General features: G+C 34.9%; 2 protein-coding genes across 2 annotated transcripts; both read right to left on the bottom strand.

The window, feature by feature from the left end:
- Positions 1-7,533: 7,533 nt before the first annotated feature.
- GCK72_009272 (uncharacterized protein) lies at positions 7,534-9,126 on the bottom strand (the record flags this gene model as incomplete). The annotated part of the gene is made up of 5 exons (XM_003098102.2): positions 7,534-7,819; positions 7,870-7,973; positions 8,130-8,198; positions 8,241-8,712; positions 8,756-9,126. 5 exons carry the CDS (start codon positions 9,124-9,126, stop codon positions 7,534-7,536), a joined length of 1,302 nt encoding a protein of 433 aa, XP_003098150.2.
- A 447-nt stretch (positions 9,127-9,573) lies between these two features.
- GCK72_009271 (uncharacterized protein) lies at positions 9,574-15,406 on the bottom strand (the record flags this gene model as incomplete). Its single annotated transcript, XM_003098139.2, has 8 exons — positions 9,574-9,746; positions 9,792-9,915; positions 9,963-10,148; positions 10,195-10,377; positions 10,485-10,658; positions 10,787-10,978; positions 14,931-14,985; positions 15,342-15,406. 8 exons carry the CDS (start codon positions 15,404-15,406, stop codon positions 9,574-9,576), a joined length of 1,152 nt encoding a protein of 383 aa, XP_003098187.2.
- Between the last annotated feature and the right edge of the window lie 3,955 nt (positions 15,407-19,361).

The raw sequence follows: 19,361 nt of genomic DNA, 5'->3' as shown, positions 1-19,361 counted from the left end.
TTTAATTCTCGAGACATAAATTCTGGTATTCCCCATTTGAGCAAAACAGTTAATGCCTCGGAAACTATTCTTTCAAGCAGAAAATCGATGAAAAAACTATCACGTGGTTTTGATTATAGTACTTACCACTTTGAAAGATTGATAGCTCGCAACCCCAATTTAAATAAGCTAGCTAATCATTTTTGTGTTAACCCTGAACCACGTGGCCTAGATACGTTTATTCGATGTTACATGAAGCGTGTGGGGGTTTTAATGCTGTGGAACATTTCGAGAAGGAAAGAAAACTGGATGGTGAAAACCTTTTGAATTTTAAACAAAGACTTCTTTCGAAGGATAATTTTCAATTTTCAACTCTATAATGTCGTCTTCTAAACCACAAAAACGAGTAAAAACAAGAGATTACTTTTCTTTAATGATAACAATGTTCTTTCTGTTGACGATGAAGTATGTTCTTTTGGAATTAAAACAGTTAGAACCTTCTGGCGAAGGTATCATTATAGTCTCTGCGTCATTCAAAACAACATCATAAAAGTAAAAAGGATTTCTTATTTATATTTCATAAGAAGCTTTTTCAAATTCATGGAGGTGACTAGTAGTATTATGAAGAGAAAAACGGATTTAGAATTCCTTTCCTCACTAGACGAGAAAAAAACGAAGAAGTGTTCATAAAATAATCCGATGAGATTAAAGATGAATAGAGAAGGAGGTCTGTTCCTGATGTAGGTCAGCTTCTGGACATGAATATCCGGATGTAGAATTTCTAGAAACACAGTTTAGGAAATGAAAAGTAGGTCAGTTAAAAAGAAAATCATATTATCTAGTCTCAATTCATTCGAGAACCTCCAGACAATTAATTTCTCGATTCACGTGGGCAGACAGTCTCAGTTTTATGACTGGATACCAAGAAACAATACACAATTTCAGTCATTAGTTGATATTCCCAACGGAAATCTGGAAATAGACGGAGAGAAAGTAAAGTAATGAGATAGTAGTCGACACGGGAAATTAAAAATTGGGCAGACGGGTTGTCTAGGAAATTGATATAAAAGAATAGATTCCGTTGTGGAGGTGGAGAGAAGAGAAGAATTAAAACACAAATCATGAGACTGTATAGTGGAAGAGCACGATGGGGAGATGTTGGGCTATCATGGGGTCCATAGACGGGAAATGTTGGAGGAGAGAGATAGAGAATTTCGAATGGTTTCTTCGTGATTCTTAACCTTCTTGTTCCACTAGATAAAATAGACTATGTGAGTCAGATTAAAATTTATACGAATATTACGAACTTTGGGATTTCTTCTGGTTTTAGTGATACTAAAGTACCCGCTCAATGTTCTTGAAAGCCAGAGACAGTAACATAAATATTGACAGAAATACGGGTTGAGTTGTCTCATTCCTGCATGGCACAAAGGAAAATTACAGTACCGCTCAATAGGATATAAATATTGGCCGTTTTCAGTTGAAATTGTCCAATTTTGAGAGTCTGCCATGACAATCCTGATAGTCCCATCAAGTAGATTTTTAATGAATTGTAGAGATCAAGGGTACAGCTTCATTTTTGTAATTGATAACTTTTTTGTACGAGCTCTCCCTAGCAACTTACGTATCGACAAAGTAATTTGCCTCCTCCAATCAACCAATTTCAGTGCAAAATAGTGCGATTTTTGAGCTTTCGTATTAAAATGACCACAACTCTTTAGGGAGTGCCCGTACAAAAAAGTAGTCAACTACAAAAATGAAGCTCTACTCTTGGTCTGTTTGATCCAATAAAAACCTACTACAATCAGAATTACCATGACACACTCTCAAATTTGGACAATTTCAACTGACGACCAAAGTTGACAGAGGTACTGTATGGTACCGCTGTTCACAAAAAAGTAATCGAAGGGAGAAAATAGAGGACCGAAAAAAATTTAAGAAAAACTGAATATGAAAAACATTACAATTCTACAATTATCCTTCGAATCACGCGTAAACATTCCAAAATTCAACCAATTAGAACCTCAGTCAGTATCTGACAAGATCATTTAAATTTCAAAGGAGCAACATCACAGAAACGTCGATAAAAGTTGGAAATTATCAATTACTCGTTCACTCTCTATTAAGGTACGTGGTGTCACATGAATGCGGTTAAAAATAAAATATCAAGAAATGCACCTAGTAATTAGTTATTTATTTTTGTCTTTAAAGTGTACAACGAGACTTTAAAAGAGATACCGAGTATTCTGAGGAGCTAAAAATAAAAACTCTTAGAAAAAGGAAATGTGTGAGACCTTTTCGAACGGCCATTAAAATTTTGTTGACATTCAGAGATGTAAGTCACGATGAGAATAAGCTCTGGTGCCAAGTGATAAATTGGAGGATCTCGGAACCTTTCTCAGAAGAAGCTTCTGGGAGAAATTTCAAAACCGGTCTTAAAGCCACTCACACTAAAAATAGTAGGGTCTTTCATCTAAATTCAAAGTACAATCGTAACGTTGTGTTCTCAAAAATGTCATCAAAAATCGGAAAGAAAAACCTAAAGAGATCTCCATGTCGGTCAGCTCAATCTTCGTCAATGCCCTCTTTTTTGCTCTTTTCTCCTTCTTTTTTTCCCATCGGTTAATTATAGTTTCTAAACCCGTCGTTCCATTCTATCTTTTTCTATCCTCCTACACATAAAAAGTCAAAGCTCAAAAGCATTCATTTGAACTCCAAAAGATTCTAGTTAACATATAAATGAATGTTGCGAACGTGTTAGACAGGAAGACAAATAAATGACTAAAAACTAAAAAAAAAGTAAATGAATGATGAGCAGAGACAGAAGCAGGAGGGCACAAAACGTATCGGGTGACAACGAAGAACGGTAGAAGCAAAAAGAAAGAAAAATGGAAAAATGTGACTGGTTGGGAGGGAAGATGAGGAGAGAAATGAATTGAAAAGAGGCTTGGAACTGTTTTAAAAGTGTCAACAAATGTGATTGTTGGGGGTGGAGATGAAGAGAGAAAGAATCTAAAAATGTATTGGGATAGAAAGAGTTGTGGGGAAGAAGAAACTGAAGATCAAAGCGAAATTGGGGTGAGGGTACAACTTCTTTCGGGAGAGAGAGAGTGGCTTTTGATTGGGAACCAAAAAGCTTGTTCCGAAACGTTTTGATGTTAGAGTGATGCATGGGAAAGACACTTCAAAAAGATTAGAACTGGTTTCCTGAAAAGGGAAGTTTCATGCCGGAGATGGAACTCAAGAATCTTAAAATAAGATTTTCGGATGTAGCGCTCGAAATGGGATGAGTTGTAACGTCCCGCGTCCCGGGTAGTCATAAAACGGTTAAAAATGAACCTGCATTCCTGAAACTTTGAAAATCGCGTCCCCAGCGATGTTTGCAAGCTCTGTGAAAGTATGACTACTCTCCGACAAAAATTGGCTGTTTTCTAAAATGACCGGAAAAAAAGTGGGACGCCCCATGTCGAGCGCTACCCGGGTGCATTTATTTAACTGTTTAGAGCTTACGGAGCAAATATAACTTGAAAAAGCACAAAATACAAAAATGATAACGAGCACTGACCTCAGCAGGTCATTCTAGTAAATGTTATGCCGATTTGTACTAGTTCTGACTCGGATCAGTAACCTTCAAGCTTAGAAACTCAGTCCTAAGCCCTCCATATGTCTCACATAAGTCTGAATTTCTGCTTTGCTCAAAACTATTTTTAAAGGTCCTTGGATCCTTGGTTTCGTGCATAACCCGCATTCCAAAATTAAATGCAATTTCGAAAATCGAGAGAACAATCGAAAGAACAGTGAAACTCCGAGAAACATAATTAGAATAAACCAGAAATAGAAAATATTTGATCACAACACTTCTCTGCAGACTATCCACAAAACCAGCCAGAAATATGCGTCAAACTTGAATGAAATCACCTGCTTCTGTTTCTTTTTCTAACTTTTTTTTCTCGAAAAGTTCTCTTTTCTACTCTGATCCATCTTCAGAATCTTTTTTCTGCAGAAAAGTGTTCTTAAAAAACCAGAAAAAGGTGTCAAATGTCAAAACACAAACTATTTGAAACTAGAAATTGAAAGAAAAGTTAAGATCTTTGAAACAACTGAATTAATATTTGATTAGACTACTTCTCACCTGTCTCTGAATTTTAATTCCATATAAAACCAGAGGGAAGAAAAGGGAAGATAGTTTTTCAACACTTTCCATGGGTTAAACATATAACTGCATTTATTTAGTAAGATGAAAAACTCCTCTTATCAAAACTGAAGAAATCTATCGACATACTCGTATCTATCAGTCTATACTAACAAAGATACGAGAATCTGAATATTCCCAAAATAATAAGTTCTCATTAGTGAAGAAGATAACGAAAACACGACGACAGGTAACTTGTGTATAGAAATAATGAAGATGAATCCAATAACAGACATCGTCCACTGAGAGACAATCTATTCGTAAAGAAGATGGGAGAGATCTCATTAGACTTTTATTGCAAAACTTCAAAGTTTTCTGGAATTATTTCAATTGACCAAACGATCCTTACAAATCGAAAAATCTCAAAAGTTGTGGTTTTTGGAAAATCGAAATCAGGGACAACGACTTATTTTCGAAAGGAAAATCCTGGCAAGTTTGACAGGAACAAATAAAATGTTACAGCAAGAGTCATGTGCAAAACTGTAAGCAATTATAGAAACTGGAGCAAAAATTTGCCAAATCCTTAACATGACTTCAAAGAAGCAGACCTAAGACCTAAGCTGGCAACAAAAATTCCCAGCCAACTAAAATATGGAATCACACTTCTCTACCATCCAATTCAATATTATGAGGCTCAACCTAAAGGCTTAAACTTCGAAAATAGGTGCTTTCAACCCAAAATCCTGTCCCTTCCTCTCGACATCACCAACAAACACTTTCTCACCTAAAACAACACGAAAAAGAAGAGAAGATATGATTGAAAACGGAGAGTTGTTGTCAGGTAAACCACGAAACAAAAAGTGTGTTATATCAGGTAGGATGAGTGTGTGGACAAGAGAAAATAGCGCCTCCTCAATCATAGTTTCAAAAATATATCCGCCCTCCCCGCCTCTCGTTTCTTTCTCATCATATCCATCAGTTGACACAGCTGTTGTTCAAAGAAGAAAATGGGAAAATGGGGGAGAGGAGAACAAGGTTTTGGAACTAAAAATTATGATCACTTGTTCTGGACATGGATGTTTAAAATTGTTGGAGCTTCTGTTTCTTGTTGTCTTAAAGTCAGGTGTGAAATAAGACAGCAGAAAATCTGTCCCTATTGAAATGGATGCTCAGATGCACAGACAGTACTGATAATGACGGTTTTGACAATGCAAGTTCTAGTCTAATGGTCAAACCAATCTGCGACAGAAAAATACTATTTGTGAGTGAATTGGTATGTCCTAATGTTCACTAATTTAAAAAAGACACAACTGAAAAAACCATATTTTCAGATGATATACCCGTTCGTTCCAAGATTTCCAAGTAATAAAAGAAGCTTCCAGACAAGAAGTTTTAAACGTTAAAGTGAAAACTAGCTATGTTCTGTTGGGATGCTGGAATGTAAGAAGAAAAAGAAGACATCTGAATAGAACGAAAAGACACCGAAAACAAAATAAACGAATTCCCATCAAAAGAGGTCGTTTGCTCTTTTCCAGGTGCTTTACGAGATTCCTTTTTCCCACAATCACCACACTCCATCTTTAACACAAAAAAGAACGATAAGAGGATCGGCAGAAGAAAGAAGATGAGCATCCGATTGGATTTCTCAGAATCTTTTGAATACAGCAAAAAAAGAAAACAAAAAAGAGTTCGGGCGGTCCGCAGCAGCAATTCCTATCGTTTTCAGCATGAATGCACACGAAGAAAAGTGCAATAGGAAGAGCAAAAAGATGCTCTTTTTCCGATACGGGGAACTCCAAAATGCATTCGAAAGAACGAGGACGACGACGTCAATCTTCATCAGAATCTGGCTTTTGAGCCTCTCATTTTTGGATGATGGAATATAGTTTTTGGAATACTTCCGTTTCAGACGGTTATTGAGAATTTGGATGGGAGAGGGAGGAAGTTTGCTTCAATTGTAAAAAGAACGCTCTACAGAAACTGATTGTAATACATCTTGTTGAATTTCCGTAGGTTGTCTAAATCATTGTCTAAATCCTGGATGTCTTAGAGAGACTTGAAACCACTGAAGTCTATGTACTGTTTTTGTACTGAAAACGAATTTAACAGACATTTCATTTCTCAGAAAAACAAGAAAATTTACCAAAATAAAAATGAGGACACTTTCTTATTTTCTCCTGGAAATAGGAGGTCTGGTCAAGGATAATCGTTTCTATTTCAGAAAAATAAGAGGCTTAGGGCACGTATGCAGACACCATAAACCTGAAGAATTTCATAAATTCTGAGAACATTTTCTTCAAGAATTTCAGAAATTGAGAGATATCGGGGGAACACCAAAAGAAGTCTAAACAGGATAGATGATTTATGAAATGATTTTTAGTTTTCTTTTCAGGATTCAAAGAACTTCTACTTGAGACTTTCTGAAGTTCTCGTTCCGGAAGAAAAGTTGTTTTTGGGAATCTTTATTCAGTTAAATGCCCTTTTTAGGATATCCTCCTTCTCACTGAGTGTTCACAAATAGATACAAGAAGATCAGAGAACTTTCAAATAAGAATTCAATGTCATATCTTCTTCCCTATACTTTTCCCAACACGGAAATGAGAGAATGATCAACGACACGCGGAACAATGTGTCGAAGATAAACCAATTTCAGATGAAAACGACGTTTAGCTGGAAAAAGAAAAAAGAAATACACACACATCATGACATAAAATTAAAGGAATGGTGAATAAAAAGATGTGGCAAACAAACATGAGAAAACTGTCATGTTTGCAAGCTTCGTGGGTGATTTGCATTTTTATCTTTTTTCTTCGTTTTTCCCAGACTGTTCTCGTGCGAAATGTAAGAGTCATATGTTTCATAGCTATATTTCTTTTTATTCAGACACACAAACAAAGGTTTACGTAAACACAAAAGTATAGATGAAAAATTACAGAAAAAAAACTAAAAGTGTCTGAACCATCAGGTGATCATTAGCTCACAGGAGACTAGCAATTGTTTTTTGGAACAATGACAATTTCCGCTCATTAAAACGCCACACCGACTTTCTTACGTCGGCATGGAGCTGGAGAGCGATATCGAACCAGCGACCTCTCGCCTACCGACAGCGCACACAACCTACTGCGCCACCACCAATCACTGGGAACTTGTTCGGTGTAGAGTATAAGAGGGAGATGCGAGGCGAGGCGGCAAAGAGACGAGAAAAAAGGATAGAGCGACACGTTTTTGTTTATTTTTGGTAGAAAAGAGGGAGTTCGCCGGTTTTTATTGATTTTTATTGCAAAGTTTTATGCCTTTTCAATTACTATGTCCTATGTTATATTTACCGGAAATAGCTTACTGAATCTATGGAAGCAAAATATGAGAAAAATGAATTTAAACTTGGTTATAAGTAACTTTAGAAGATCTGAAATTCGATTTTTTCAATTCTTTAGCAATGTAACAGCAAGAGGTTCATGATATATCTCGTCGTTGTCTTCACTTTCATCGAAAATATATTTGACAAACTCCACCGACTCCTCATCAGAAGAAGAATCAGAACCCGTTGAACTGTATAACTTTTTGTCAAATAATAGAGCTGACTCGAGAGGATCAGATGGGATAACTATGAACGTCATTGATGTATAGTAAAATGGTCCACATTTCATACAAATCACTCTATCTAGGGAATCCATACGAATCGTCATATCGTCGTATTTGTTTCGAGATCTGGAACTATCGCAGTGTTGTAAAATTCGTATTTATTAAGAAAGTCTTACATGACTCTCTCTTCAAATTTTGTAACAAATGCATCGATAGTATCTTGTCTAACAGCATCGAATTCGAACTTTGTCCCGATCGCAACTTCATTTTCGATCCATTTCTGTAAAATCGAATTGTTTTGGAAAAAATCTCTGCAAATTGAAACAAAGGACTGCAACGGTGAACGAAGATTTTTTTGAACGTTATTCAAAGTGAGAGAAGTAATGCGAAAAATATTTATTCACTAGTTTTGTAGATATTGATATTTGGATTTTACCTCAATCAATCCAATAGCTGTTGAAGTGAATGAAACATGACCGATATTCACATTTTGGCCGTTCGCCACCTGAAAATAATGATATTTTTCTTTAATTTTACAATAAACTACCGTCGATAAGCATACGAATCTCTGTAATTCCTCTTCTTCGTATTCTTTCGGATCGACTGCAATAGTTTTCAGCTGATTCTCGCAGTTTTCTAATACAAACAATGTCTGTTTCAGTTCCAGAGACGTACGATTCAAATATTTCTTGATTCGAAACGTGACATTTCCTTCCTGTTGACATCTAGTTTCTGATAGCATCTCATACATCCAGATGTCATTCATTTCGCATGCAAATGTATTAATGTTCCCGATTTTCAGAATATAAGTGAGAAGTGGAACAGCCGTTTTATGAAATTCCGATATTTCAGTGAATTTCAAGTAAACTTCCTGACGAAATTTGGAATCTCGAAATGAGAGTTCAGTACATTCTTCGTAACACCTTCGGGCATTAGTGTCAACTTTCAGAAAATCAAAATCAAGTTTCAGCGAATCAACTAAAAGCCGTTCGGTTTTACTTGTTTTTCGGAGGCGGAGTCTGAAATTTTATTTTATTTTTGTGAAAGGCTGAAGATGTTCACCTAGTCTTGAAATTCATAAAATCAATGCATTTTTTCTTCAATTTCTCTGTTAGATCATTCCAATTCGTATCGAAAAACGGTTTCCAATTCGATAAATCACTTTTCTCTGACTTTTCCAATAGAGTCTCCATAATCTTTCCTAAACTTTTGTTTGTTTTCTCAACTTTTACTTGCAAATCTCCGATTTCTCCATTTCTCATCATATAGTCGACGAGTGGATTCAATCGACCTCTTGATGGACTCAAATTGACACATTTTATCAGAATCGGAGTTTCTCCAAACATGACATTTATTGATTCTTTTTTTCGACTGTCAACTTTCACGGCGACACGAGGAAAGTGTAATGCTCGAGGAGGTTTATCAGATTCCATTGTCGATTTTCGTCAAAATCTGTAAGAAATTGGTAGATGGCGAATGATTTTCGATAAAACATGAAGTGACGAAAGCTATGAATTATGTTTGTTGAAAAAAACAAGAAGAAACAAAAAAATCGGTCGTAAAATAAAAAATAAATAAGAAATAAATTGAACGAGCTTGTTTCGTAAATCCACACTGAACACGGCTCTCTACCGTAGTCGATTTAAAGGCGCATGAACTTAATTTGAAAAGTTTATTTCAACGATACTGTACTTTTGGTCGTTTTAGCATTGAAACTCAGTTAAGATATTTCTGATGTTTCAGAATCGAATCAAAGATTTAAATACAAACTTGCAAAAAATAATTCATCATTTCAAAAAAGCTTCGAAAGGAAAGAATAAAGAAGACCCGAGATGATCGAGAAAGAAATTGTATTTAAAGAAAAAAAGGAACGATGAAATTCATCTGAAATAAGGGTTCTCCTCAACAATATTTCTGGTTTTCCTCGGTTGTTGTTGTTGTGAAGAAGACGTCTTCGCTTTAGAACGATTCAAATGATGCTGGAATGCCGCCTGTTTATGTGGATCCATGTATCCACAACTTGTTACAATCAGAGGAATTTCACATTCGATTCCTGAAAAAATGAATGAAAGAGGTTAACATTTCCTTAATAGCTTACCTGGTAATGCTGTCAATTTCAATACATAATGGATGGCAATAATTGAACACTCTCCGCCTCCTCGATTATAATTTTGTGTTGGTGGGGCGGCGTCCGGAATTCGGAGAAGACACTTTTCGAATTCCTGAAGTTTCAGATAAAATAATAATTACTTGTTCCCAAATCACAAACCATTCGACACCTTGACCTAACTGCTCCCAACGGAACCATTTCAATCAACTGCTCCGCCAGTTTCTTCTCATTCACATGTTCATATCGACTCCTCGCTTCAAACTGAGTCTTCATAACTAATTGAAGTGACACTTCTTTCAATCCTTTTCTTGTTCGATTGTTGATTGTCACAACTGCTTCTATTGACTGAAAATCGAGAAATTATAATCTGCGACAGTGGGCAACTGCATACCTCTCCAATTCGAAAAGCAGTTCGTGTAAGTGACATATTCAATGAAACACAACCAAAGGGAAGTGTACAACACGTGAAGTCTACTTCATCTTTGAAATCAATTGGAGACATTACGTTAAGGGGGACATCATCGAAGAATGATCGAGTCAGGATGACAAGTGGGAACACTTCCGAGCAGGAGGCCTGGAAGATATTTACTTCTGAATTTCAGAATATTTCAGAATCTTAATTTAAAGCTCACACATAAATTGAGCCAATTTTCCCATCCCTTCACTCATCATCCAACTTACTTGTTCAGTATTAGCGACCAAATCCACTTTCATCTGATATCGAATACTTCCGAATTGACTTTCATAACTGCTTGGACAGTTCGGTGGAATTCGAATTTGGACTGGAAATTGATGTTTTCCAACAGGGAGACATGTCCCCGAATCACATAGTTGTACTTGTGTGTCGATGTAGGTCTGCAATTATGGAACTAGGGTTAAATCAGTATCAGGTGTGGGCACTTTTAATGGCTTAGAAATTTCAATAATCAAAAAACTAGTAAATGCTAGAACATTCTTTTCTTGTCCCCCCGGTATCAACCTACCTTCTCAGTCTCAAAAATCTTATCCGTATGAATATTGACCCATCCAGTTCTTCCAATTCCCTTTATCTCTGCCGTAAACGAATGCACAACCGTATCAGGATCAGATGAATCCAGAAGCACTTTCGCATTAAAAAACTCTCCGGCCATGCATCTTGACTCAGCCAATACTATGTTGATTTGAGTTGTAGGCATCTGAAACCAAGACTATTAAGGTTGGTAGGTGTTGAAAAGTTGGAAGAAACTAATGCTGGTTTCCCATTTCACAACTTCTTCTGTTCATCATATCTCATAAGAAAAAAAGGGAAATGAGAGCAAGAAAAATGATGAAAAGAAGAAGAAAAAGAGATGACACAAAATGAAAAATGAGCAGTAATATCCAGAGTCTCTCTATACATACTTTAACAAAAGATAGTATTAAAAGAAGAGAGACACAGAGATACTGCGTCTCCATTCTCTCTCTCTCTCTTGTAACCTTTATCTCAGTTCTTTTCGATCCAGAACAACCCTTCTTCACTCTCATTCTCTCATTCTAGAATTTATTCATTTCTCAAAAAAGGATCTAAGAAAAAGAATGGAGAATTGCCGATCGAATCGCCATAAAAGAGAGGGGCTCTTGGTTTTTGCTGCCTCCAATCAGCCACCCTTCTCTCCCTTTTTTCCATTAGTGGGAAAAACAAAAGTGGCGAAGAAATTGGAGAACTTTTCTATTTTTGATGAATTCAGATAGATAAAGATCAAAATGCTTTTAAAAATTGGATTTAGGAGAGAGAAAGGGTTTAAAAGCCCTACTTTTTAGAAGTAAAATGTTTGAGAAGTCGAGTTTCAGGTCCTGTTAGAACAATGAAGTTAATTATCTGGCTTCTGCATGAAATTAAACTTGTTTTGAGTTTATTCACAAATCTGAGAGCTTTCATGTTTAGAAGGCTTTTGTCAGTTCAGAAAGGACATAAACCCAATTTTTTCTAGAAACAATGAAGCAACCAAAAAAATCTCTAACATGGAAGACAATTTGTAGGTGCTATGTATTTAGCGATTTTCAAGAAAAGTTTTAGAAAAAAACCACTCACACAAGTACTTTTTTCAGAAATGCTATCATTTGAAAAAGGCACGAAAGATGAAATTCCATAACCAAATCTGTTATCTTAATTTAACTTTTTTCTATTGACTTTTCCAGATCTCACACAAAAGTTACGGTTTATCTTTCTATTTGAAGTTTACTGTACAATTTTCGAAACCATGTTCTCTTATATTAGCTCTGCACAGTTGTTATAACTGTGCTCCACCGAAATGATTCTTGAAAAATGATTATTTTTCTCTGAGTCTCTCACTTTCGCATAAATTTTCTACGGTTTCGGTAGAGCGCGGTTGTAAGAAGCGTGCCGTGCTAATACCTGGATTTGAGAATATCTTGCTAGGAGTATTTTTCTTTCATAATCAGACACCCATCACGGGGACCATATTTTCTAATTTACAGTAAGGCTCCCAACTTCCACCTCTGAAATCAAGACCCCGCACTGCTTTTAACCCCTATGTTGTCTACGCTCGCTTTTGATTTTTACTGGTATTTCCGTAGACATATTTTATTATGTTCTAGGATTTTTGTTGAGACAATTTCATTTGGCTAATGCAGTTTCTTCTTCAATGCTTTTTGATCAACAGAAATTGAATGATTCATGGATCAGTGTGTCGCTAGAATACAGTACCATTCAAATAAAGATTCTGGAAATTCATAGTGTTGATGACTTGAATTACCTAATCGAATAATTAAGTATGGCCTGTTTAATCATAAGTTATCAGCTCCTTTTTTCTTTGTTTTAAATTAAGAAAAAACCCTAAATGTAAAAAAAAACAAAAAATAAAGAAAAAGTTATTGATAGTTATGGTTCCATAAATGTCTTATTTCATATCATATTCGGGTTGCTTTGTTTTTCTATTTTTTCTTTGTGATCTGGATGTTTTTTGATGGATGGGGTGTTCTGAGCTGCACAATTTGCAAGAGAAAAAATGAGCAAAATATAAAAGTGTGCAAAAAACTATTCACAATCGGATATTTTCTACAAAAACTGGAAAACGTTGGGTAGTATTATGTTCCACTTCCACCGGTGTCACAGTTATTATCCCGAATATTATTTTGTGGATTACATGAGAATACTCAAATTTTTGCATACATTCAATATATTACAGTTTCCTAACAGACTAGGTTACATCAAAACCTAATTTCAAAAAAGTGATAAAACATACCGTTTGTTTAACATTGACAAGTGGAATAATATTAGCAGCAAACTGTCTGAGAAACGTGGCTACCGAGGGCCTTCGCCCATTCGGCACAGCCATTTCCTCCCCGTTTTCTTCCAACTTCTAAATCTCTGACAGCTCTCGTTCAGAAGTTAGTAATGAATAGAAAAGTAGAAAGGAGAAAAGTACTTATCAGGAATAGACCACCACCTGCTTCTCTCTTTTTCTCTCTTGACTTTTCCTTATTCTTTCGGATAAATAAGATGGAGAAGTGAGACAAAAAAAGAGGTCTTGGAGGGAGAAAAAGCAAATGTTTTGGAGGAAACGGACAGGAAACGGGCCTTCAGACGGGCGGAGAAAGTGAAAAAGAAACGGGCTCATCTGGAGGACGAACCACTTTTTCTTCGAGTATTTTTCCTTTGGTTTGCTCATCATTTGTTATTACTTTTTATTATTTTTCTCAACTAGCTGTTCACATTTTGTCATTTTCCCGGCTTCTGCTCAACTAAATTCATTTGTTTCTTCCACTCCATTGAATCTTTTCAACAAACATTTTTTGGGTGGAGTTCAAATGGAGAGAGAAATCTCAATGAGCACAACATATTGGGAAATATTTTCTGACATTTATTTGTTAAACTCAATTATTGAAAAGATCGGCTTGGTTCAAATGATCATTTTCTTGATATTTGAAATTAAAAATTTTTTGAACTTTCAACTTTTTTTTCTTAAATTTATGGTCCATAGAGCCTATATACTGTAACGAAATTGGACTGATGGAATGCTACTAGTGTTCGATATGTCGCATGTTATGAACTCGATATAGCCCCGATGAACTGTGTTGGTATGCTATGCTATAGACATCCCAATTTAATTCTAGTTTTAGTTTCGAAACTCCTACTCGTTTATCTAAAATTCAAGTTAAACTTCTCTGAAGTCATTCATCACTAAGAAAACGTCATTGATCATCTAGTCGTGACAGTCAAGTAAAAGCATATTTCATTTAATTTTAAACAGAAGTTCCACGGCTATATTTCAAAGGAATTTATGTTAGTTTTCTCCTATATTTTTAGTTGGATAAATGCGATAAAGCAGTATATCTTAGGAGACTATTACATCTCTAGAACCTAATGAATCCGAGTCAAGGTGGGCTGACGATTACCGAATCATTATCTTGTCGGGCATTTGAAATTTTCATTCTACTTTAAAAACCGATGACTTCATGAAAACTGATTTCTGTGACAGAATGTTACTGCTATAACGCCAGACGTGTTGAACCCAACACACTTCATGCCGATTCAATATCATGTTTGTGTCAAGTGTGAACAGTATTATCCATAAAATTTGTAATTTTTAATGTATTGAAGAAAACATTGAAATCTTCAATTTGAGAAATAGCTAGGTGAATTGAGAGAAACAATTCTGCAAAAATAATTACAAAAAATCTCACTCGGTTGCAGTGATACCACGCTAAAGATTATCTTCCATTCACCCTACAATCATCTAGACGTCTTCCAAATGGGTAACATTCTCTATTGAAAGACTTTCGATATTTCTAGTATACCTGTTATCAATTGTATCCCCACAGAGCCAATTCACTTCAAAAACCACGTCACCACGAAAGCAAATTCAAACTCACAATCGAACTGACCGGAAAATCACGCTGATGGAATAGCGCTTGATGAAAAGACTCAGAAATAGTAAATCTTCGAATAAAATTCATAATTTTTGTGCTTTAGCCACAGAAGACAAAGTGAGACACACTGATCTGAGTTGGTCTGAGGTTGGAAAGAAATTCGAGACGTTTCTCTGCGTCTCTCTGAAGTCTGTACTATTTCTCAGAGATAAAAATAGTTGATAAGAATAGGAGAAAAAGAGAAGAAGAATGAGAAGAAAAGGAAACGGAACTCACATCTTCCCATCTGAATTGTGGCATACAATTGTTGGCGATGAACATCTTTGATCGTCTGAAATCAACAAGAAATCTCAATTTTGGAGCTTTAGAAAAAAGAAGAAAGAAGACAAAACAGAGAAAAGAAGGTAGATGTTGGGTGGAGTTCGACGGAAAGCAATCTGACTAACGGAGATGCATCCTTTCTCTGCGTCTCTTCCTCTCCCACACTATTTTTCTAAAAGACATCTAACCAAATTATGTGAACAAGGGGAGATAGACAAAAGAAGACATGCTCACAGGGGACACAAACTTCTAAGAGAAGAACTAAAAGTACGTGAATTCCCTCTTTCAACCCTTAGCCAATAGACTCCCCTAGTCAATCAGTGTTACACTGTGGACCCTCGTTTTGATATATCCATGTCATCTTACCCGTCATCTGCATCATTTCTTCGTGGATCCATTGAAGAGAGCTGAGGTGATGATTGAAAGTTCATCGTGTCTTCTGATGACTGCTGCTCCTGGATAATCGTTTTTTGAAAGGTTCTTTTTGATTTGTGGTTAGAAGAGATTTGACAAGATGTTTGAAGAAGAGATGGAGATTTCGAGAAACATGTGTTGAAAACTTGGAAAAATTCTTGATAATTCAGAAGTGAAGTGTTCAAAAAGAAGCTAGTTACTGTTTTCAGTTTATCCGCTGAAACCTGGTTCTATCTTGAACAGAAGTGATCTTGGTTTTGTCGAAACTTTGATAATTAATACTTTCCGACTGACTCACGATTTGTAACTTTCCTAGAATTGATGTTTTCTAAAGCGGGTTTTGATTTATCTGTACAGCGATTGAACAAGAAAAAGTATGATTGCAAAAGCTCTAACTGGCGAATACAGTAAGTTTCGCAAATATGTTACAGTAGCGCTCAAAAGTATATGTATTAAGTTTTGGTTAATTAATTTTAAGTGGACAGCTCGAAAATTTCACTATTTTGCACAGAAATGGGTTGATTTGCGGGAGAAATTATTTTGTCGATACGTAACTCAAAGTTAGACGTTTTCAACTGAAAAAAAGCAAAACTTAATATACTTTTGAGCGGTACTGTATATGCAACTTTTCTTCGAAATCAGTTCTTTTAATCGACTATGGAAATAAGAAAAGGCTAGACATATTTCGCCTGCTATACTCTTTCAATAAAATATTCGAAAATAATCGAAAACGTCTATATCGGCCTATGGATTATGTTTCACAACAAAAACAATCATAATATTATCAGATTTTCATCCGGTCTGATTTCAAACATCTGCCTTCAATCTCATGACAACAATAGTTGTTGCGAAGACAAGCATCTATAAAAAACTAGTTGTTTATTTTTGGTTTTTGGTCAATAATTTAATAAAATTTATTGAATTAGCTTTTCTGCCCTGAATATAAAAACATAGGACAAGTAATAATACGAGTAAAATATGTTTGATTCAAGTGTTTCTTAATTTTGATAAAGAATGAAATAAGACTGAAGAACCGAAACTGAATGAAAAAAAAAGTAAATACTCGTTTTTCCTCAGTTTTCTTTAAATAGTTTTGAACTTATTCAACAGGTTTCCGGTTTCATTTGTCAGGTGGACTACTGACTTGACAAGTTAGAAGAAAATACTACGTATTGTTCAGAAAAACGAAAGGTTCAATCTCCACAAAATCTTTTGAAATGACTTGTTTGAATTTCAAACAACTTACACTGATATCCTTCTGAAAGTGCTTCTCTTCTCCGTCTAGTTTCTGCCCCAAATGACAAAAAAAGCAAAAAGAAAGAGTAAAAGGAAGGCAGGTACGCATCCGAAATGCCTTCCATTATTTGCACTTTTTCTCTTCTTTTTTTCTTATTCTGTGACCTCTTCATTCATCAGTATTCTACCACTTTTAAAGCTACTTTTGGAAGAAAAAGAGGAGGGAAACATGCAAATGAGTTCGGAAAAAGAATGAGAGTTGAAGGAAAGAAGGAACAAGTCAATTAACAAGTTGACAAGAGAAAGAACAAGAGGAACGAATGGGAAAACAATTAGACGGAGTTTTGAATGAGATTTTTGATGGGAGAGAAAAGAGTTGGAAGATGAAAGTTCAAGAATTTTGAGAGAAAAATTGTATAATAAAATACACATGAACTGATTTCACATGGAATGTACTTCTGTTGCCCCCCCTAAAGTATCATTTTTTTTTGCTCATTCGATGAGTTTTCCCGAGAGAAAATGACTCATAAAGGGTTTTCCTGTGACGTGACCTCGTTTTTGAGAAATTGAGATTTTTCAAAAAATGCAATTTTTTCGAAAAAATTTTTTCATTAATTTTTTTCATTATTTTCCTGGTTTGTTCAAAAAAAGAGTTTAGAACATAATTATAGCAAATTTTATGTAGTTTTTGACAAAAATATGAAACTTATGAAAAAATAATTTTTTGGTCCTGAAAAAGGTCAAAATGTGACACCCTCCAAAAAAAAAATTTTTTTTTCGAGAGCGGCAGAGGTGACATATATGTGGTAAGAAAGTACAACTCATCTGGATCATTTTTCTATATAGCACTATAGTCGCTTCCAGTTGAAAATTAAGGAAAAAATTGCTCTGAAAATTTTCATTTTTCGAAAAAATGTGACATGTCAGAAATGAGTTCGAATTTCTAATATTGAATACGTTCCAATTAAAATCTTTTTAGAATAAAGATTTTCAGATTGTATTCCATGCTTTTCAAATAAAAAAGTTCATCCCAGTTGACTTCTCTTGTCATAGCACTCGTTCAAATATTGCAAGTTTTCTCATATGGTGGAAATTCAATTGCTCATAACTCCTCTAAAACTGAAGCAAACAGGCTCAAAAACGCAGAAAAATTTAAAAATAATTCATGCTTCTCAAAAATCATAATTGGGTTGTTTTTCCAAAAATTATTTTTTTCGACTTTTGATAAGGGGGGACCACATGAAATTTTTCCAGAAACTTGAAAATTTTTTTTTTTTGAAAAAAACTTAAAACTAGTGTATAAACAAGAATAGATGCTAAAAACCGTTAATTTGGGTTGTTTTCAAAAAAAAATTTTTTTCAAGATTCTGGAAAAATTTCATGTGGTCCCCCCTTATCAAAAGTCGAAAAAAATAATTTTTGGAAAAACAACCCAATTATGATTTTTGAGAAGCATGAATTATTTTTAAATTTTTCAGCGTTTTTGAGCCTGTTTGCTTCAGTTTTAGAGGAGTTATGAGCAATTGAATTTCCACCATATGAAAAAACTTGCAATATTTGAACGAGTGCTATGACAAGAGAAGTCAACTGGGATGAACTTTTTTATTTGAAAAGCATGGAATACAATCTGAAAATCTTTATTCTAAAAAGATTTTAATTGGAACGTATTCAATATTAGAAATTCGAACTCATTTCTGACATGTCACATTTTTTCGAAAAATGAAAATTTTCAGACCAACTTTTTCCTCAATTTTCAACTGGAAGCGACTATAGTGCTATATAGAAAAATGATCCAGATGAGTTGTACTTTCTTACCACATATATGTCACCTCTGCCGCTCTCGAAAAAAAAATTTTTTTTTTGGAGGGTGTCACATTTTGACCTTTTTCAGGACCAAAAAATTATTTTTTCATAAGTTTCATATTTTTGTCAAAAACTACATAAAATTTGCTATAATTATGTTCTAAACTCTTTTTTTGAACAAACCAGGAAAATAATGAAAAAAATTAATGAAAAAAATTTTTCGAAAAAATTGCATTTTTTGAAAAATCTCAATTTCTCAAAAACGAGGTCACGTCACAGGAAAACCCTTTATGGGTCATTTTCTCTCGGGAAAACTCATCGAATGAGCAAAAAAAATTGGTACTTTAGGGGGGGCAACAGAAGTACATTCCATGTCAGTGTTTTAGAATGCCACGAAATGATTTTAGTTTTTCACTTCGATGGTTTGATGGAAATTTTGATTTTCGAGTTCTTCGTTATTTTCAGAATATTTTATATCATCTCCATAAACCTTTTTTTGTCCTCAGTCCAACAGAAATTTATATCAGAAAGATCGATAAAATGAACTGAATTCATTTTATTCGTGAGATCAGCCAACTGGATTAACAAAGTTTGCTCTCATCCGTCATCTCTCAATTCTTCGAAAGATTATCTTGTTTTCGAGTGTTGTCTACAAAATGTGCACTTCCTTTTTTCTCTTGAAGAATCTGACGGAATCGGCAATTTGAGGTTTGTACAAATTGGCAGCGTTCTGGAATCTGTTTGAGCACAAATAATTGCTTTAATAGAGCAGTGTTACGAGCTGGATTTGTAGATCGATTATTTATGTTTTCCTATTTTCTTGTTTTGCATCCGAATTCAGAAAACTTAAAGCAGAAATCGTTTTATGAGAACGGGATTGATAAATAATTTATTACTTATTAATTAGTTTATTTATTTGAAATACGATTAAAT

This window comes from Caenorhabditis remanei, chromosome III (genome assembly GCF_010183535.1).
Source record: "Caenorhabditis remanei strain PX506 chromosome III, whole genome shotgun sequence".
Classification (NCBI taxonomy): Eukaryota; Metazoa; Nematoda; class Chromadorea; order Rhabditida; family Rhabditidae; genus Caenorhabditis; species Caenorhabditis remanei.
Note: the sequence above shows the minus strand (reverse complement) of the source record. Positions and strands in the feature narration are given on the sequence as shown.